Source organism: Nicotiana tabacum, chromosome 2, assembly GCF_000715075.1.
Source record: "Nicotiana tabacum cultivar K326 chromosome 2, ASM71507v2, whole genome shotgun sequence".
NCBI lineage: Eukaryota > Viridiplantae > Streptophyta > Magnoliopsida > Solanales > Solanaceae > Nicotiana > Nicotiana tabacum.
Window position 1 is genome coordinate 46615234 of NC_134081.1, and position 22805 is coordinate 46638038.

General features: G+C 39.2%; 2 protein-coding genes across 2 annotated transcripts; both read right to left on the minus strand.

The window, feature by feature from the left end:
* Window positions 1–7134: 7134 nt before the first annotated feature.
* Window positions 7135–7506, minus strand: LOC142166779 (uncharacterized). The gene has a single exon (XM_075226006.1). It carries the CDS (start codon window positions 7504–7506, stop codon window positions 7135–7137), a length of 372 nt encoding a protein of 123 aa, XP_075082107.1.
* A 12327-nt stretch (window positions 7507–19833) lies between these two features.
* LOC107797961 (uncharacterized) lies at window positions 19834–20955 on the minus strand. The gene is made up of 2 exons (XM_016620883.1): window positions 20737–20955; window positions 19834–20604 (listed from the first exon to the last, which is right to left on the minus strand). The coding sequence occupies exons 1-2, from the start codon at window positions 20953–20955 to the stop codon at window positions 19834–19836; spliced, it is 990 nt and encodes a 329-aa protein (XP_016476369.1).
* Between the last annotated feature and the right edge of the window lie 1850 nt (window positions 20956–22805).

Here is a 22805-nt window from a genome sequence, read left to right on the forward strand (position 1 = left end):
ATAAAAACATTATTTTGTATCAAAAGTTTGTGGGATTTTACTATTAAATTTATTTATTGTGTTTTCAAACTTAAAAGAAATTGTGGTTTAATGAGGTTGTCGGCTTACCTAGTATTAAGATAAGCGCCATTACAACAGGTGAGATTTAGGGAACTGGCAAGATGGGAGGCTCATTCTCATGGTAAGGTTCTCATCTGAATAGTTATTACTATGCCCCAAACGTACATAATGCTGACCTTTTCTCTTTCCTTCGCAGGTTTTCCTATGACCACAGAACTTAGGCCGCTGGAAGGGGACGAGGATGCATCATTATCCATTGATCCCTCCGTTACAGGACAGCCCGGGGTTGCTGCGGGGGAGAAGAAGAGGAAAAGAAAGTCCTTGGGCTCCCCGGGTCCCAAGGTTAAGACAAAAAATAGGGCGGCTTCCCGGGCTCGTAAGCCCAAGAAGAATACAAGGTCCCGGGTACCGGACTCTGACTTGCTTCGCTGGCTCAGGGATGAGTCTAAAGAAGATGACATCTTTATCGCTCATGGATCGACTCCTGCCGGGGAGCGGGCGACAACCGAGGAAAGGAGCCACGAGGCCGATCCCCTTCTGACTCAAGAGGCCGATGTAGAGACGGGGATTGTGACCTCCCGAGAAGTTGTTTCTGTTCCAAAGGAGGAGACCGGTGTGATAGACACCGTCAAGATGCCCTCCTATACCGAGTCCATGCTTGAAGAAGCACAAGAGGGCAAGGAAAAGTCAAGCGAAGGGGTTCACAAGAGAACATTCATTCTTATAGTCCCGGAGGATGCTCGAGTTCTATCCGCTCCAAAACTTGTTGCGACCAAACACACTCACACAAGTATACGTGGTCGTCAAGTAATAGAATAGTGAGTAGAGTATCGTTCCCATGAAGACTTATGATTAACTTTTGACTGATTCAAACTCAAATAACTTATCGATTCAAGAGATTTCTCAAAAAATATGTAATTGACTAATTTACTATCTAAAAACTATCAAGCAATGAAATAACTAGAAATCAACCACAACACTTAAGCAATTTCGGATAACAATCAGTAGTGAAAAAATATTCCAAGATCATAGGCGCTATAACAATCATGTTGCGTTCTTGGCCAAAAGTGACTAATTGATTTATTTGGATTGTTGATTGACAGGGTTAATATTACTTATAAGAATCTGTCGAGTTTTTACTCGCCTATTCAAGCTAACTTAATACATATATGTCTATGGAATTAAGATTAACAAGAGTGCATTTACACTTCCTGTATTTCGACCAAACAAGGCAAGTAGGTATATTTCTATCCTAATTGCGAATCCGTTCCTCGATGCCCGGGTTCAAGAACTTACTCTATTTAATTCTATATGCAATCTAGAATTCCCACTTTTGAGTTCAACTCTAGATTTATAGATAGTATTTAACTGTTAGCTACTCAGCAAAATAATTTAAAAAAAGAATTAAATAAACAACCCAATATGATAAAATCACATTCGTCAATTCAAACTTCAAACGTCAACATTCTTGTGGCACCCATGACCCCAGAATAATAGGGTTCTTAGCCATGCATGTTCATGGTAACAATCTCAATTAATTCCCAAGAATATATAAAAATCAATAAAAGAAGGAAACAATAAGAACTCAAGACAAATTCCGTGGTTTCCAAGCTTTGTAATGGCTTTTCTCCGCTTCCCAATGTGTTAGATAACCTAAAAGAGGCGTTTTTGGCTTATATATTGCAAAAGTCGTGGGCCAAAGTTCTCCTTCTTCTAATCCGACTCAGCTTCCACTTCTTCAGCTTCGCATGCTAGGGTGGATGCTTCGCATCCACCTCAGTTTTCACTTCTTTAGCTTCGCATGCCAGGGTGGATGCAACCTCAGCTTTTCTCCATCTCTGATGTGCCCAGGTGCGGATGCTAAGGCGGAAGCCTTGGCCAGGCTTCACTACTAAGTGTGCAAAAAAAAATGATTTTTCCTAGGTTGGATACGATGCATCCAACCTCTTCACCTATAGCTAGAGCACCTTTTCTTCATATTTTTGCACTCCAAATACCCTAAATCATCACACACAACTCAATTAGTCATAAAACTAATAATCAACCCATGTTGGGCATTTTAAAAATCAAATATCATCAAAAAGTGGTTAAAACATGAGTGAAGTAACACTATAACATATATAAATATTCCCAACATCACCACCCCACACTTAATCCTTTGTTCGTCCTCGAGCAAAGTAGAATCAACCCACAACAGATCGAACAAAATTAAACTTATCGCTATCAAGCCACACATTTCAATTAAGCTTAACAACCCATGACTTTGGTTGATACCAACAATTAGCACCTTGCATATGCATTCTCTCACTTTCTTCTCCATGTTAAAAAATATGCCAACCACAATAGTGAACAGTTAAAAATAATTAAATAGCAATTTCGGGACATCTCAACCTCAGAAACTGACTCCCTAGCATAACTACTTTCCGGCCAACTTACTTACTCTGACTGAAGAGCTTAATAACGTCGCCTATCTATCATGAAACATGTGCCCTCACCACAAAATAGAGAAAGATAATCCACACACTCAAATAAAATTTGAACGTAATTTAAAGACTTTAAACAATAGGAGAACTCGCTCACTCTCTCAAAGAAGTTCACATGCGTACAAAAGGTACCATATGCTTGCCCTTAATGTAAATCTCTACTAATGTAAGTTTGTTCGATCTAAAATCAATTAGGACTTTTCCTGGTTGTAATGTGGGCTAAGGGACGGGTAGGATATATTTAGGAATAGTGATTCACCCTCCCAAGCCCTTTAACACATCACATAATCAACTTTAAGCGTAAATTCTTCAATCCCAACTTCAATTTCACAACTAAAATTACTCCCAACAAAGTTTCTTCTTTAAGCACTATCTTCATTTACACTCCACTAGCAAAAATCAGATATTTATTCATCTCTATTCTTCCTTCTCTTTTTTTTTTTTCAATTTTCGCCAATGGTGTATTAGTTTACAAAATAAGTGCACATTTCTCCCTTTCATTGGTTCCACTCAAAAGCCACACAAATCCCCTCCTTACTTCATTTAGCGCTCATTTCACAATTAAAGTGCTTTAAGAAGTAAAAGGATCAAAAGTTTCAATTAAGAACAAAAGGGTATAGGCTCGTACTATGGGTGCCAAATAAAAGGTCTACGGGCTCAAAATGGCTAACTAGGGATGATTTTATTTGTGGTAGCATTACAATTCAAAAGGATAAAAGAAGGCTTAAAATCATATTTCAAACTGAGCAAAACCTAGGATTTCGCTTCAACTCACATGCAGGGCAAGTTCTAGACACAAATGTACTACATGAAACTTATACAAAAATCTCACCACACAATGACATATGATTCACTTAGGATGGCTACATTCCAACTTTCAATCAAAGCAAGTACGGAGTTAAGCCACAATTGTAATGCACACAGCACGGCAGTTAGCACAGGAGTTAAGAAAATGAGCCTAAGCGTCACAAAAAAAACTATTCAACTTTTCAAGGCAAAAATAGTTCTCACGAACTCATGGAGAAAGTTATAATCCACGTGCTCAGGTCTAACTCTGTTGGTATCAAACAAGTCACAGAATGTGCTAAATTTAGTCTGAGTCTTTATATACTACGCTACTCTAAAAAAGAAAAACTAATACCCGGTTCAAAAAAGTCATCCATTGGAAAAGAACCGATGGACAAAGAAAAACCAAGGGGGATTATTGCCTAATAGATTAAATTTACTAACTACTTAAGGCAAATAATTTTTTTTTTGTGCATTTCTTTATTTTTCTGTCAATTTTCTAATACTAACACTAATTTCAAGAATCAAATGAAAATCTTTTTGTTTTTTTCCGAGGATCTTTATCCCTCGAGAGAACTGTCCAGGTAGTCCGTCGTCGGGAAAATTCCTCTATTTTCTGATTTTATTTATTTATTTATTTATTTAACTGTTATAATGCTACTCCCTACAAATAGACACAATAAGAGACTGAGAGTTACTACATATAGATGAATTTACTAACTATTACAGGCCATTAATTCAGTGAATATTACAGCCCCTACAGTATCAAAAGCAACAAACATTGTAATAGTTAAGTACGTTCATCCACACAAAAAATGAATAATGCACCCACCCCATACTTAGAACTATGCGTTGTCCCCAATGCACACAAATAAAGTAGAGTAGGGTGAGAAGAACTCCCTCAAGTAAAGGTGAAGGGCTCTTCCGCGGTCTGCGAAAGGGCATCAGCAACAGTGGTTTGGGAAGCCGGGACGGAAGTAGCGGCAACAACTGAGTGAGTACTCGAAGTATCCACGACATCTATCATGGCCCCCTCTGGCCTAGCAATAGAATCCTCACGAATAGAGGGCTCGATCATAGTCCTATCATCACCAAGTGTAGCTGATTCTATAGCATGTGGCACGGCGGTCTCACTAGGCATGGAGGAGGGAGACTCAGGGACTATTGGAGGAGTAGAGGTGGATGGTCCAGCAGTGGATGATGCAAGCAGCTGTGAGATATCTATATTTGTATGTTGAACCAGAGCACGGAGGAGTAGTGATACTTCCCTCATCGTCATAGCCTGCTCAGCCTGCACTCGGCTTAGATCCGCACGAGTTTGAATCAACTCACCTCTAGTGGCATTCAACTCTGCACGAGTCGCGATCAACTCATCCCTATTCTCTTGCATATCAGCTTGCATCTGCTCAAATAACTGTTAAATAGTGAACTTAGAAGCCCTTCCCCTGTTCGGATCTAGTACATGAGTAACATCATATGGTCCTGGAGCTTTAGCCTCGATGTTATCATTCTCCGTGTCCCATAGCACTCCCATCTCCATCAAGTAAGCCGATATGGTATTCGCGAAGAACAACCTCCACTTGTAGTTCATCCCGGTTCATTGCATCTGGTTATGCATGATGGTCCCCAAGCTGAGCAGGATCCCCTCCAATAAAGCATACAACACTAGTGCTCGGTATCGAGGGACATTAGTTTTGTGATGGCATGGAATCAAGCAGTTGCATATGAAATTCAGAACCACACATGCTAATGCGCTCATGAATTCTTTGGCCAGAGAATGGTACTCCACACTCCCATGCTTCCAATTTGCATCTTTCATGGTAGGGCATATGACGGACTGAATGCGTGAATAATTAGGCTCTTTGCTTATAGAGGCATACATGTTCGTTGGTGTGTTCGGCACCCCTAAGAACTCGTTAAGAGCTTCAGCTGAGACATTGATATCCACTCCTCATATTCTCACAATGCTGCCCCATGAGTGACGCCAATTGCTGTAAAGCTCTCTGACAGTAGTAAGGTTGGCCTTGCCGTGGCCGTTCAAGATAGGTCCCCATTGTTTCACCTCTCGAATTGATTTAAGGAAATCTGGATATTTTTTCTTCAGTGCTCCAATGTTGATCTGCTTTTCTGGAATATATTTCTTTGACTCCAAGATCTTCTCATAAGCTCGGAATGTCTTTTCACTAACAAAATTCTTCTCCTAAGCAACTCGGTCAATTGGTTCACCCTCATATTCGTCGCTCATGTCGACATGTGCGAGCTCATAGTCCGAATCAGACTCGGACTCTGAGGTAGCCTTCTGCTTCCCTTTATCTTTCGTGTCACTCTGCTTGGAGGATTTGGTCTGGTGCGGCGCAGGTTCTCTGATCTTTATCCCCTTGCTTGGTGGATTTGCTGATGTGTTTGTGGTACCCCTCTTCATAGTCCTCCTTACTAATGGTTCCTCCTCTTTTTGCTCTGATTCATCAATTAACTGCCTAGTCGGCAATGCCTTTGCTTTCTTAGTCCGCTTTCTTTAGTTATGTGGTTTTGGAGCACCTGCTGCCTTTCCGGTAGGCTTTTTGGGCAGTTGTTTGTTATTATCTCGTTCTTGTTACTTGGACGTTTTGCTTGTTGCCGCCATAACTTGTGGTTTTTAGCCGTAATCACTCATCTGGTGGCGAACGAGTGAGCTATGCACTTATAGATATAATTATGCACAATGAGAGATAGAACCAAGTGTTGCGCAAAACATGTTCAATTACATACTACTCGACCCCACACTTATTCTCAAGACATATCAATATGCATAGAGCGCACAGAATTCAAATTGAGTACTTTACAATACAAGAAGTCAAGCATGTGTCTGATGTTCAGTTTATTAGGACAATCTACCACAGGCTCGAAACATTTCGACAAGGTTGTACACAATCAAGCAAATGACCCCACACTTATTAACTAGCATATACTAGTGTTGCTCAGTTACTCAGACTTCGTCGGCGCCTAAGTTTGCCTCACAGGAATTTCGTCGAGCATGTGGTGAGCAACAGTTTTGCCTAGTGTTTTCTATCAGTTAGGCAATTCGATTACCCTACTAAAATTAACGAGATGAATGGAATTCTAGTTTATCATCTCGCTAACATCACAACCAATAGAAACGATAGCCCCAGGCCTCAACCTTTTTCAGTTCCCCTCTTAGTCACATGTGTAATATTAAAATTGGCAAGACCTAACCTAGGGGAATTTGGGTTGGGGATTCTGTTGCTACCAACGAGAGAGAGAAGAGATAAGAGTAGAGAGAGAGGGAGATGAAGAACGTACCTGCGTTTCTTTCGAGCAGCAGCAGTGCGAGGCGGTGTGTTTGGGGTGGTGATGTTTGGGGTTGAGAGGAAACAGGTAGGAGAGAGAGTTGGGGTTTTAAGGACTTGTGGAGTGTAATACAAATATAACACTTACTTGTTGCTTGCTCACTTGGACGCGACGCGTCCCAAGTGATTTCTTTGGATTTTGATGGATGCCGCTATGGATGCTCTGGGCAGACTTCACTGCCTTGAGCAGTTGGCCCGCCAATTTTTCACGCTGAGGGGGATGCGACGCATCCACCCTGTTTTCCCATACCTGGAGCTTTTTAATTTTTAATAAATACATACAAGAATGAATTCCTACAAAAAAAAATAAAAAATTAAGGAACTCCTAAAAAATCAAAAAAATCAAAAATACAAAACGAACGAAAAAAAAATAAGAAACTATGAAAGCAAAAGAAAATGCTTGGGTTGCCTCCCAAGAAGCGTCTGATTTAACGTCGCGGCACGACGCAACATGTTCTTCACGCATCAGCCAAGTTCAGCGAGGTCTTGTGACGTGCAATGTCACCACCCCAATAGTATTTTACTCTCTGGCCATTTACCAAGAATGTCGCATTGGAACTCATATCATGCAATTCCACCGCTCCATGAGGCTTTACACTAACCACTTCAAAAGGACCCGCCCATCGCGATTTAAGCTTTCCGGGGAAACGTTTCGACCTCGAATTAAACAAGAGAACTTCTTGACCTGGCTCAAACTCGCGATGTTGGATGAGCTTATCATGCCACCTCTTTGTCTTTTCTTTATACAACTTGGTATTTTCGTACGCGTGCAATCGAAACTCATCAGGCTCGTTGAGTTGTAGCAACCTCTTCTCACCGGCTAAGTCCATATCTATATTTAGCTTTTTAATCGCCCAATAGGCTTTGTGTTCAAGCTCAACGGGCAAGTGGCACGCCTTCCCATAAACCAACCTATACGGAGAAGTACCTATAGGGGTCTTGTATGCAGTGCAATATGCCCATAATGCGTTGTCCAGCTTTCCGGCCCAGTCCTTCCTATTTCAACTTATTGTTTTCTCCAGAATCTGCTTTACCTCTCTGTTTGACACTTTCACTTGACCACTCATTTGGGTTGATAGGCGGTGGCAACCTTGTGTTTAATTCCATACATTGCTAGAACATTATTCAATAACTTTTTACAGAAGTGAGTTCCTCCGTCACTTATCAACACCCTTGGAGTCCCAAAGCGTGTGAAGATGTACTTTTTTACAAAGTTTACTACTACCTTTGTGTCATTAGTAGGATGAGCTATGACCTCAACCCACTTAGACAGATAGTCGACTGCCACCAAGATGTACCTGTGACCATTAGAGTATGGGAACAGTCCCATGAAATCAATCCCCCAAATATCAAAAAGCTCTACTGCCAGAATATTTTGCAAAGGCATCTCGTGCTTCTTCGTGATCGTTCCAGTTCTTTGGCACCTGTCCCACTTTTTAACAAAGGCGTGTGCATCCTTAAATAATTTTGGCCAATAGAAACCTGATTGTAGCACCTTTTGGGGTGGTTCTATCCCCACCATGATGACCTCCATGTGGAGAGGCATGACGGTCATGCAATATTGCGTTCATCTCCTCCTCAGGGACACACCTTCGTACCAACTGATCTGCGCACTCCTTATATAGGAATGGCTCATTCCACATGTAGAGCCTCACATCATGTAGAAATCTTCTTTTATTATTGGGTGTCAATTATGTTGGCGTCACCCTACTTGCAATAAAATTCTCATAATCTGCATACCACGGGGCTTCACTCGAGGTGATTACTAATAACTGCTCATCAGGAAATGTTTCTTTGATCACCCCCCCCCCAGCTACATGGTTCCGATTTTTTAATCTGGACAAGTGATCGGCCACTTGATTCTCTGTTCCTTTTCGATCTCGGATCTCCAAGTCAAATTCTTGCAAGAGGAGGACCCAACGAATCAGCCTCGGCTTGGCATCTTTCTTTTCAAATAAGTACCTTATAGCTGAATGATCTGTGTAGACATTGACTTTGGTTCCCAATAGATAGGATCTAAACTTGTCAAACGCCCACACCACTGCAAGCAACTCTTTTTCAGTAACATTGTAATTCATCTGGGTTGGATTCAGAGTTTTGCTCGTGTAATAGATGGAGTAAAAAGTTTTATCCCTCTTTTGCCCCAAAACAGCTCCGATTGCTATGTCACTCGCATCGCACATCAACTCAAATGGCTGCGCCCAATCTGGGGCAATGATAATTAGTGCAGTCACCAATCTTCCCTTCAGCTACTCAAATGCTTTCAGACAGGCATCATCAAAATTGAAGGGGATGTCTTTCTCAAGAAGCCTGCACAAAGGAGAAGAAATTTTCTAAAAATCTTTAATGAAACAACGATAAAAACCTGCATGGCCCAAGAAACTGCGAATGCCTTTGACGGTTGTCGGTGGGGGCACTTTTTCAATTGTTTCCACCTTTGCTTTGTCCACCTGCAAACTATTTTTGGACACCTTGTGCCCCAAGACTATACCTTCACATACCATGAAATGGCACTTTTCCCAGTTTAGTACCAAGTTTGTCTCTTCACACCTAGCAAGAACTTTATCAAGGTTCATTAAACAATTATCAAAAGAGCACCCAAACATGGAGAAATCATCCATGAACACTTCTACAAGTCATTCAACCATGTCAGTAAAATTAGCCATCATACACCTTTGAAAAGTCGCAGGTGCATTATAGAGACCAAAGGGCATTCTCTTGAATGCATATGTGCCATAGGGACACGTAAATGTGGTCTTCTCTTGGTCCTCCTATTCATTTTTCCTGTTGGCGTCCCTTTCTCTAAAATGATTCTTGGCTCGATCGCTGAGGAACTCTCGAAGGTGGCCCTCATTGAATAGATGGGCTACCTCCTCCCTTAATTGCCTGCAATCCTCGATCTTTTGACCATACGTGCCATGATTCTTGCACATCAAATTTGGGTTTCTTTGGGAAGGATCGGTTTGTATGGGTTTTGGCCACCTAGTATCTCTGATCCTTTCGATTGCCGATATAATGCCCAATGCATCGATGCTAAAGTTATATTTCGATAACTGAGGTGCCTCTATGGGATCGGCATACTTGTCAAAACCACTTTTTCTCATAACTCCCCGAGCATTCTGTCCTCGATCACTTATTCGATCGTTCCGGGTAGAATTGCGTCATGAACCATTGTTCCTTCGATCTGCGGTATATGATTGATATCAGTCCATGTTTGACCTTGGCTCCCTGTCGATGTCCATATCCCTCTGGTTTTTAACTGTCAACTTGTTTGGATATACTTAATCGAAAAAGGCTCCTAATTGGTCGTCCTCGACCCTGATCTTCGACTGATATCAATTGTGCACATCTGCCCAAGTTACAGCTGGATACTCGATCAAATTTGGTTTCAACTAACGTGATGCTATCAAACTCCGTTCGTACAACCCTTGGGGTGAAAGCTTGAACGGCCCAATCATCTGTGACCGGTGGCAACTCCATGCGTTCCATTTGAAATGGGGACACGAACTCCCTCAGCATTTCATTATCCCTTTGTCTTACCTTGAAAAGGTCTGATTTCCTCATTGCGACCTTTATGGCCCCGGTGTGTGCCTTTACGAAAGAATCTACTAAAATGGCAAATGAGTCGATGGAATTTGGTGGCAGATTGTGATACCAAATCATTGCTCCCTTCGAAAGGGTCTCTCCGAATTTGTTCAACAGCACAGATTCAATTTCATCATCCTCTAAATCATTACCCTTGATGGCGCATGTATATGAAGTAACATGCTCATTGGTATCGGTGGTCCCATTGTATTTGGGTATGTCTGGCATATGAAACTTCTTTGGAATAGGCATCGGAGACGCACTTGGAGGAAACGGCTTTTGTACAAACTTCTTCGAATCCATCCCTCTCAATATTGGTCGTGCCCCCGGTATCTGATAAACTCGAGAGTTGTATGTCTCCATTTTTTTATCGTTGCCTTCGATTCTCTTCTCCCCTGATTCAATTCTTTTGGTGAGCTCCTCGAGCATTTTCATTACCACAGGATTAGTCCCCGATTCGTTACCATTCGACCTTTCCGATACTGTCTCGGTACGGCGAGTAATTTCCGGCTCGACCCTATTCGGAGCTCTATGTTGATTTTGTAATTGAGCAATAGCGGCTTGATGAGCCTGAAGAATCTCGAATATCACTTGGAGACTAACTCCTTCATCTCCTTTGTCCTGTATTCCTTGGCCACTAGATCAGCCTTCTCTGCATACACTCCCATCGAGATCTACACCTAGGTCCGCGTTTAGAGCAACGTGCGAACTGATCACGACTGGGTTGGCAACCAGTGCTGCCCCGAGATTAGCCTGTGGCTCCTCGACTCCTGAAGCGATCACATTTTCATTTTCATCGTGGAATCCGACGCCATTTTCACCGTGTGTGGATGCGTTTTGTGAGTTTGACATGTTTTAACATGAAAGCAAAGACACTCGACAAGAACAAGCGTAAAATAGTGTGTTTTACCAGAATCAGTACTGAACAATTACTATTATCTTTAGCCCCACGGTGGACGCCAAACTGTTTATTCTAAAAATCGAGTAATAATTAAACTTATATTGTGTTTTTAAGGATATGTGATTTAAACCAGTACCAATTGGTAAATAAATAATTAAATAGATAAATTGGACAAAAGTAAATCTAACCAGTCTGTAAACAATGCCTCGACCTCGATTCAAGATAGTCTCGAGGTTTAGTTAATAAGAACAGTAGAGGATGGAACAAGAAGTGATGAACAGTAAGTAAGGCAAAGAAAGCAACGTATATGTATATTCTTATCCGTCAAACCTCCTTACAAATGATTGGAACTCCTCTTTATATACTAGAGGAAATTTAGTTATGGTATGTTTTGAATTACAGAAGAAAATCATATAAACAGCTAGTTAACCGCTTCTGATTTGGTCCGTTCCGAGATTCACGCCATGATCCTCGACCAGTCACGGATATCCGTTCTGAGATTCACGCCGTGATCTTCGACCGGTTACTGATATCTCGCCATTTCGTTATTATGCTGCCCTCGACGTCGGTCATACTTGGTCTCGATTATTTCTGGCCTCGGTCTCAACGTACACTTCGATCTCTAGGCTTGATGTCTCATCTTCGAGCTCGGGTCTGATTTATTACGAGGCTACGCTCGATGCGACTCCCTTGTCTCGATCAAACAGCAAAATCGGGTAGGCCCGATTTTTACCGTATACAAAACCATATGGAATTTAGTCATAAATAATCTCAACAGAACATGGGTAATCTTTTAATGTTAAGATATTTTCTCTCTTGATTCACTTTTATTCATTTAATTGTAAAGAATTTGAGCTTTTGTTTAGACTGTGGCAATGTGGTCTATTTATAGAGAAGAGATAATAATCTCATGTAGATTGCTTTATGTTAATTGACCTTTTTCTTGCACTTGAACTGTTATAGATATATGTTCATGTATCATCATTCTTAACGTCTTAAATATTGAATGGCTTCATATACTTTATTCTTATTATAGGACTCCTCTCAAATTATGAGATTAATTCTCTGATAGAAAAGATCGATTATCTAGCAGTGGCTATATGTTTATATCATCTGTAATATGATACAACAGAAAATTAGGAAAAGAGGTTGGTTCAGATTAATTATTTTGCTTATATGCTTTTGTGGACATAACATTCAAACCTATTGTTTTTACTTGCATATTTTACGTTTTTATGTACACGCAGACAAACTTTGAGTCTTATGAGATATCTATTTGAAACAAAAGGAAAATTGAAGGATGGTTCTTACGAAGAGTTGTTTGTTTGAATATCCCGTAACAAGTTATTAGGTGGGGTTTATGTGAAATTTATTTATTTTTGCTTTTTTATTTTTCCCCAGAACAAGAAAAAGAGGAAGAAAGTGAGAGATGAGGGTATATTGAAGAAGGATCCTGACCAAATGAGTAAGTTGTTTCACATAAAATTCTTTTCTTTGTCTAAGTTGCTGCATTTGAACTCTGTGATACTTCTTGTTATATAATTGAATAAAATGCTCTTTTCTTTGGATCATTTGTATTGGAATAAAATTATCTTGTGCTTAACATTTCTGTTGACGTAGATCTCTAGAGATTGTTTTGAGTGACATTGAATAAAGATTGAGAACTATAAAGTAATGCCTATTCATCACGTTCAGTAAAGTATAAGCAATAAGAAGAGGAAGAGCAGAAATAGTATATAATTTGAAGTGGATTAATTAAAGCTCGGGGAATTACTTTAGAAAAATTCATGAGTAAACTGAAGAGTGCCTACTATCAGTAATATAACAATGGACCTGTTGTCATCTTGAGTTAATTGATTTAAATTTTTACATAGTTTTTAGTTGTCTCATAGTTTTTTAGTTGTATTTTTTTAATTGAACCGAAAACGTTATACCTGATGGGAGTGGAGTAGTGCATGCTATTTCTGGAGAACTTTACTTCTGCTTCCTATTTCCCATATTTTGCCTATCATATCAGGTTCAACAGCTCTTTTAAAAAGGAAGTTAACAATTTGCGCCCCTTTAACTAACGAATGAGCTCTTTTTTTTGTTCCGATAATAATGAATGCGCTATTTTTTCTCTTCCAATAAATATGAATGGGCTAATAACCTATTTTTCATAGCTTGAATCAAATTTAACAGTTTCTTAGACAGTTCATTGCAAAAGAAATTGTGTGATTCTGTATATACTGATGAACACAAAGAGGGCTGCTTACTAAACACTTGATTGCACTGTAAAAGCACTTGATTGTGCGATTCTTTATGTACTGCTTACTAAACACTTTATGTACTCATTATAACTTTACTCTTTCATACATCACCTAACTGTAGTAACATATCACCTAATTTGTGATTCAAGTCTTTAAGTGTTATAGCTTTTTTACGATGCATATATTACTTATATTAGAAGATTTACATCTCAGTAACCGCGTAAAGTCCAATTCTAATGGAGAGTGTTGCTCCCAAACGCACACACAAGTATACATGGTCGTACAAGAAATAAGATGATAAGTCGAGTGTTAAACCCACAGAGATTTGTATTAACTACTAACTAAATTCACCAAGATTGTTATTTAGTCGAGCCAATTCGAGTTCAAACGTGTGATTATACTAAACAATAATTCTAACTAGTAACTAAATTATCAAGCAGCAAAATGATTGTTGTGTATTCAGTAGAGACAAATATTCCAGGGTTGTGATCGATTCGCCAATCGTATTGTGTTCTAGTTAACTCTCCCTTTCATACAATTCACTCACGGTTGCTAATTAATCGAATAATTGCTCTCGTAGCCTTCTCCCGAAGAACTACTTGCCTATTCAAAATAGATTAACGCTTATATTCCTATGAAATCAATCTATTAAGAATGCATTAAGATTACGATATTTAATTAAGCACGGTGACTAGGTATATTCCTATCCTAATAATAAATCCGTCCCCCTCAGAGTTAAGATCGCTCTCTCTTCAATTCTTCTCTAATCTAAACATGGCATTCTCAAGCATAGCATAGATAGTAAATAGAACCTAAATACTGGCCAGACAATTAAGCAATTAATCACAGAATTGAAGAAACAACCATATATTGGTGAATTGTAATCAAGGTTAAGTCAACGTTAAACAACAATATTCATGGATAAATCACAATCCCAGAACTATGGGTTTTATCCACTCATGATAATATCAAATAATTTCATGTTGGATAATTGAAAATACTAATAAAAGATGAAGAAAACTGAGATATCCTCGCTCCCGGATATTCCTCGCGTGTATTTTTCCTTCAAAGTGGCGTCTTCCCTCGCAAAATAGGCATAGTCTTGCTTTTATACGGATTGGGTAGGTCTAGGGCCGAAATAACCTTGTCCCGGGCAGAGTTGGAGACATTCCTATCACCAGCGTCCAGGGCAGCGTGGGGGCCCTGGCGCCGGCCTGCTGAGCATTCTGTAAACGGTGCCACATGTGGCGTGGGGCGCTGCCTGTGGCGCTGGAATTCAACATTTTCCATTTTTCTCAGTTTTGGCTCTAATATCGCACTTTTCGCCCCATATTGCATCCGAATAATTCCTACACATTAAAACACCACGAATAAACGTAAATCAATACATCTTACATTCGAAATCCACGAAACACGAGTAAAACATGAGCTGATATACATATAAATATATATACATTAAGCTAAATATCAACACCCCACACTTAGACTCTTGCTCGTCCTCGAGCAACGGGACTATCAACTACACCCAAACAACGTACACATCTCAACTAGAGAGGAGCACTTCAATTTTTTAACCATACACTCTACCCTTGACTATTATCGATACCGGCAATCAAGCATTAACATACAAAATTTACATTCTTCCCGTTTTAAACATGCCCAAGTCTATCCTTTCAATTCAATCAATACAAACAACCTATCCGTAACCACCCTACCTCAAGTGCCGACTTGTTACTACTAAGCACCCTCAACTCATACACTCACCTAACAAAAGAAGTTTACAACATTACCAGTCCTTCATGAGATCATGTGCCCTCACCAAAAAATAAAAGAGTGAATATATAATAGTCCACACATTCAAGTATGCTTTTGAATATAAATTAAGGACATCACACAGTTGAACAAAATTCACTCACTCTCACAAAGAATTCATGTGCATCTTGTCACGCCCAAAACACGGGAAGCGCGACCGTCACTCAACCGAGAGAACTCGACTGAGCAAGCCTGTTAGATTTTTTTCTACCCAAACTCATCCATGAATAAAGAGGAGATATACTCCATTAATCAAACACTGAAAAGATTTTATTAACAACTTTCTTTTCATTCTCATTAGCAGCTTCATTCATAATTTCTAAAATATTACGAGTTTATAGAATTAATGAAAAAATATGATTTCCAAATACCAACATTTCTAGTTCAATTCCCAATATCAGTCATAACCCACAACTTGTCTACGGAGCCTCTAAGTACAATAGAAGAGTAATATAGAAATGCCGGCAATAAGACCCCTGCTATATCTCAAAATACAGTACATGAGAAACAAAAGATATATGACCCCAAAATGAAGTGGGGCTCACCAAATCAGCTAAAAAGGCTGTACTGCTATCACTGATCAATGACGCCTGCTGTAGAACTACCTGCATCCATTAAAGATGCAGCGCCCCCGGCAAAAGGGACATTAGTACTGTCGAATAGCACTAGTATGTATAGCTAAAGGTCCTCTTTCAAAATAGAATGCCCATATAAGAAAAGGCAACACATAGAAACAACAAGTCACAATCAACAATATCCAAATGTCCAGTTAAAACATAATAATTTTCAAAATACGAACTTTATATACAATTTTGGTTGGGAGATTATTAGCACCGATATACCACCGACTTTGTTAGCACGGAGTCCGATCACGCCCGATCAGCTAGGTCATCTCCCCATGAACAATGTGGTTTGACATGTGATGCAAAATAAAGTTATTACCAATAGTAGTACCACCATGTGCGCAACATGGCATCCGATCTCCACCCGATCAGCTAGGCCGCCTCCCCACATATGCCGTGTGAGTTGACTTTCCAATCTACAATTGTTACCAGTTTCATCCCAATTAAGGGAAATAATATCACAATTTCTCCAATATTTCAATTTCATCCCAAATAAGGGGAATAATCACAATCCACCCCTACACCGGCACGTGTAGTTTCAGGTGTGGGCCTTGTGACCCACCCTTCCTCGGTTTTGCTAATGATGCTCCCAAAAATATTTTTGATTTGATTTTCACACCGAGATAACATAAATACAATTGTACTCACCTCAACATCTTTCACATTGTATAAATTCTCATTAGTATTTCCAGTCATTCACATCGATAATATTTCGTTGGCTCAGTTGGCCATTCACAAGATTCTTTATTCCTGGTACGATGGCCGTATTTGATATTCCACACTTTCACCTCATTCAATTTCAAAGATCACCATCAAATAATAACATGTAGAATATTTCAGAAATCATATACTTCAAATCCATTTGTAATGGAAACTTTAAACACAAATGATTTCTTCTCAAAGAATGGAGCATACCAACAAGCAATAGAAACACTCATAAAAATAAAAAATAATCAATACACCATTTATTCTTGCAATACTCTACCCCATAAATGACAATGTACAATTTCAACACACGAGTATGTAAGAACCCGAATCATACTGGATATATTTATAAAGCAAAGTATTAGTTAAAGCAGCCAATTATGGGCATGAATTGAGTACAAAAGCTCTTACGCAATTTTATTTTCGAAATCATTTTCAACAATAGAGTCGAGGCTCATTTCATATTCTTTATCGCATCCTCTCAAATTATTTATACTACTAGCCACAATCATAACTTAAATTCTTGGCATATTGGCCATACTCTATAATCCCAATTCACTTATTTCACTTCGAACACATAACAAAATTGAACCATAATTAGGAAGATATTCATGGTCTCAGCTCATTTGAGCATTTTATCAAACACTAGGTATGCAAATTTAACTACAAGGTTCTTCTACAAAATTTCCTTCACTCCACAACCCAATCTTTACTTATTTGAGCTCAACAATCTTCCCAAAAACCTTATTAGTACAAGCATATATAAATAATACTCTTACACCCAAGAATCATACTCCCAATCACCCATATTTTACCCCATACTCGAAATTGAAGACTAGGGGTTTGAATTTTACCTCTTAGATGAAGATCTTGTGAGATTTCCATTTTGGATTTCAAAGCTTGGGCAAGATCTAGATGAACAAAATACTCCATCTACTTCCTCTCTCTAGAACACTCTTACTTCTCTCTAAAATACCTCAGATAATTGCTCCAAAATAAGCCCAAAGACTATTTATCAAAATGGGGTCGAGTTATGAAAATATAAAAATTAACCTTCCGAAAGCAGGTCTGCGGTCGCATAATGGACTGCAGAATGGGTATGCGGGTCACAAAATACACCGCAAAATTGATGCCCAGAAATGGGCGTTACTGGACAGGTCTGCGGCCATTATGAGGTCGCATAACTACTTCTGCGATCGCATAATGGTTTTGCGATTGTAGAATTGGTCGCAGAATCGCATTTTTCTAGCCTTTGGTAATTTGGTCATAACTTCTTGTAGGAATGTCCAAATGACGAACGGTTTGAAGCGTTAGAAACTAGACTCGAATATATTTCATTTAATAGGTACATAATCACATAAATCCATATATATGTATGTATATATTCTCATTCAAAGTTGGGTTTTGTGCGTACCCATTTAAAACTTTAGTCTATCATGAAATTTCCAACTTGACTTGGACTGAGGGCTCTTCTTAGAACATAAACCATTCTTAATGCACCTCATACATATATTATCATGATGAGTTGATATCATTCATATAATAGTCCTTGTCTACACATAAAATAATACAATTAGTGCACATCAACTTTCTTAATAGCGCTTAATTACTTAGAAATTTACACATCCCGTGGTCGTACCATAAGCTTGCCAATAGTGTATATCTCTACTAATCTAAGCTAACCAAATCTAGGATCAATAAGGACTTTAAGGTTGTAATGTAGGCTAAGGGATGGGTAGGATACATTTAGGAATATTGACTAACTCTCCTAAGCACTTTAATACACTACACTCACAAATTGAGCACATATCCTTCTCAACCAATTCACTCGTCATACACCATATATAACATAGCCCTCTTTTCCATTAAGCACCTCAATATTTCCACTAGCACGAATTAGTAGGATTAGGAGATGTGTGTTTTTATATATTATTTGAACTATTCTTTTTCTTTCTTGCAATTTTTTCTTTTTCTCTTATTTATTTCTACACACACTCCTTACATTAAGGTTTATCGGCTAGTGACCTTTTATCACAACTTTAGGGCACCTTAAGATCCCTTTCATGGTTCCACTCGAAAGCTACTCCCTAATCTCTCACCTTAATTCTTTTAGCGACTAAGTGCCTTAAAAGGTAAAGGTTCAACAATCTCAAATTAATAACAAAATAGGGGTACGACTTTTAATGTGGGTGCCAAAAAGGTCTATAGGCTCAAAGGGGCTAGCAACGGAAAATTTTATCTTCAAGTGACAAGCATATCTATGCTCAAGCAAGAAACGCCTATGCCATCTCCTAGATTAGCACAACCTAACAATTTCTCTTCGATTAACACACCGGGAAAGTTCTAGACTACACAGGATAGCATAGAGAATCACAATTCCGCACACACACATTGCACATGACTCAATCAAGATAGTTCTGTTCAACTCTCAAGTCAAGCAAGCACATATAATTGAGAAATTTAAGCAATAGTGCACTATGTGGCATACAAGTCGAACAACTGAGGAAAGGTGTCACAAAATAGGCTATTTATTTTACTCAGGCTTCACAATACAAATCAAATGTACGGGATGATAGAATGCATGTTATAGCTTAATGTGCCAGCACTAACATGTCACTAGGTATCTCCGAGCAACTCAGTTTCTTCCTAACCTACTCTAAAAAAAATAAAGTACCCGGTTCGAGCTACACCATTGTAAAAGAACCGGCGCCCAAAGAAAAACCAAGGGATAGTACCTAACTATCCTTAAAAAAAACTATTTGGTGTTTTTTTAATCAGACTATAATCCCTTAAGAAAATTGTCCAAAAGGTCCATCGTCGGGAAAGGTTTGAGCTTTTTCTAAATATTTTTCGTTTTTATTTTCGTTTTTTGGAGAACCTGACAATGTCTACTACGAGTTCTAAATGAAAAACTTATTTTATACAATTACACTTCAGAAAGTAGTCTCCCCACCCCACACTTATTTTATGCATAGTCCTCGATGCATGATCACAGAGAAAAATATTAAACATGGGTGAGAAATACTCCTTGAGACACTCTCGGGCCTAGCTTGGACATGATCCTCAATAATAAGGGTCGAGACGACCCCACAATTAAACTCAGACATGCTCCTCAGCTTCTATCTCGGGTACTCAGACTTCCCCTACTCTGCAAAAGAAAAACAACACAAAACTTGACACTATAAATAAATAAATAAAAAAATAAAATAAAATAAAATACTGGCCATGTTGCCTCCCAACAAGAGCCTTATTTATAATCGTGGCACGACTCTGCTACTCTGCTCAGGTTGGGTGCTTTCTCTTCTTCTTTCTCCCATGAAGTCTAGCCTTTTTGCACGCTCTCGGAAGGTCTCCTCTTTCATCTATGATTTTTTTCTCAATCATCTTTACACACTCAGCTTGCAACACCATCTTCTCTAACTCAGTTGTCCCATCTAGATCACTACAATTCACATAAGAACTCTGCTCTATCCCCTTCAATTCTACCACAGTAATCATGCATAAGTCCTCATAGTGCTTAGGGAGCTTAAGTGCCTTGTACACATTAAAAGTGACTTCCTCATCGTCAACTCTCATCTTCAACTTCCCTTCCCTCAGGCCAATAATCGCTCCACCAGTAGCTAAGAATTGTCGACCCAAAATAATGGGCACTTCCTCATCTGCCTTGTAATCAAGAATAATAAAATTAGCAGGAAGAATAAACTTTCCCACTCGAACTAACACATCCTCAATAATTCCTTCTGTCATAACTAGTGACCTATCTGCTAACTGTAAAGTAATTGTATTAGGTCTAAGCACCCCCAATCCGAGTTGCTTGAACAAAGAGGATGACATCAAATTTATACTTGCCTTTAAATCACACAGGGCTCTACCAAGTTCTTGTTTTCCATGAGACAGAGGAATTGTGAAACTCCCAGGATCCTTCAACTTAGGAGGGAGTTTACTCTGAACTCTAGCACTGCACTCTTCAGTAAGTACAACTGTTTCAAACTCTATATGTCTTCGCTTGTTTGCCACAATATCTCTGAGATACCTTGCATACTTAGGCACTTCCTGCAAATTTACACCAAAGGCAAATTCACACGCACTTGGCTCAAAATATCTAAGAATTACTTGTACTTAGCATTATCTTTTTTGCTTCTGCAATCTTTGTGGAAATGGAGGTGGTGGCCTTGTCATAATTACAGGCTCTGATCCTTCGCTCTCTTTCTCATTCTCCTTAACTGGCTTGGGAACTAATTCTCCTTCAATACTAGCTGTATACTTCTTTTTCTTTGGAACTTCTTCTAACACTCTTCCTTTTCTCAAGGTAACCGTATTAACTTGAGCTTTAGAATTAGGCTTAGTATCACTAGGAAGAGCCCCAGCTGGTCGAGTATTTTGAGCACTGACAAGTTGCCCCATTTGTTACTTAGGCTTGCTGGTCAGCCATAAATCTGTTCAATATCTCTGCTGCTTGGGCTTGCTGGTCAGCCATAAATCTATTCATCATCTCCTCAAGGTGACTCGTTGACTTTGCATGTTGTTCAACTTGAGATGGTCTATAATGTTATTGAGGTGCTTGTGTCCTGTACTGATTCTGAGGACTTGGTCTGGCCCCTATTTGCATTACCCACAAAACAAACAGACTCTGGATTAACTGGGCATAAGTCACTCGTGTGACCCTCTCTACAGACTTCATAAAATATTTGAACCTGTTGCACTGGCTGGGCTTGTTGCTTGTTAATAACCAAGGTCATGTGATTGATATAGTTGGTAAATATGGAAATTTGCGCTGATAATATAGAGATGACATCTAACTCGAGAACCCCTGTAGATTTTTGCATTGTCTGTCTAGCCATCTCTCCTTGCCAATCAGGATTGCTTTTGGAGAATTTGTTCAATAACACATATATCTCATCAAAGATTTTCTCCAACACTTGACCTCTAGCTGCAACATCTACCACAATCTTTGTCTCTGGATCGCCCTTCTATTAAAGTGTGAGCTAACACTTTGTTTGTCTGATTGTGATGAGGACAGTCTCTGAGCAGCCTCTTGAACCTTTCCCAAACTGAGTATAAAGACTCCCCCGCTTTGTGTTTGAAGGCGACTATCTCACTTATGATATTTGCAGTTTTTCCTGAAGGGAAGAACCTTGCCAAATATTTCCTTGCCAGATCATTCCATGATGTAATAGAATTAGCTGGTTCTACCTTCAACTATCGCTTTGCTTAGCCCAATAGAGAGAATGGGAATAGTGTGAGCCTCACATAGTCTGGAGTGACTCCATTAGTGATGTAAGTATCACTAATCTTCAAGAATTTCAGGATATGATGTTATGGATCCTCATGTGGAAGACCCATAAACAACCCATTTGCATAAAGTAGATGGATCATGCTTTGTTTTAGCTCAAAGTGCCCAGTGATTCTTGGCCTCACAATGCTGGAGGTGACATTAGCAATGCTGGGCATTGTCACCTCCTGAACCGCCATATGCTGCTCCTCTACCATGTTCATAGGATGTTGAACAAGTACCTGAAGATTATTTGTGTCCCTTGCTTCGCTCAGCCTCCTACGAAATGTTCTCTAACGTTCGGGATAAAAGCCTTGAAGTATGTTCTGGCTTCTGACCCGTCGCATTCAAACAAGGTTCTTGAGAGCAGAGCAACAATTAAGTAACGTTAGACTTGACGAAATAAATAATTATAGCTAAAACTAGAAAGTAGTCAATATTCAAGTCCCCGGCAACGACGCCAAAAACTTATTGCTTCCGAATGCACACGCAAGTATACGTGGTCGTACAAGTAATAAGATGATAAGTCGAGTGTCGAACCCACAGAGACTTGTATTAACTATCCACTAAATTCACCAAGATTGTTATTTAGTCGAGCCAATTCGAGTTCAAAAGTGTGATTATATTAAATAATAATTCTAACTAGTAACTAAATTATCAAGCAGCAAAATGATTGTTGTGTATTCAGTAGAAACAAATATTCCAGGGTTGTGATCGATTCGCCAATCCTATTGTATTCTAGTTAACTCTCCCTTTCATACAATTCACTTATGGTTGCTAATTAATCGAACAATTGCTATCGTAGCCTTCTCCCGAAGTACTACTCGCCTATTCAAAATAGATTAATGCGTATATTCCTATGAAATCAATCTATTAAGAATGCATTAAGATTACGATATTTAATTAAGTACTGTGACTAGGTTTATTCCTATCCTAATTACGATATTTAATTAAGCACGGTGACTAGGTATATTCCTATCCT

Excerpts from the sequence above, each read along its gene's own strand:
- LOC107797961 (XM_016620883.1), bottom strand. The coding sequence starts at position 20,955 with ATGGGGCAACTTGTCAGTGCTCAAAATACTCGACCAGCTGGGGCTCTT. Across the intron at positions 20,605-20,736 it reads AGAGCGAAGGATCAGAGCCT|GAAGTGCCTAAGTATGCAAG; the intron begins GTAATTATGACA and ends GTAAATTTGCAG.
- LOC142166779 (XM_075226006.1), bottom strand. The coding sequence starts at position 7,506 with ATGGACTTAGCCGGTGAGAAGAGGTTGCTACAACTCAACGAGCCTGAT.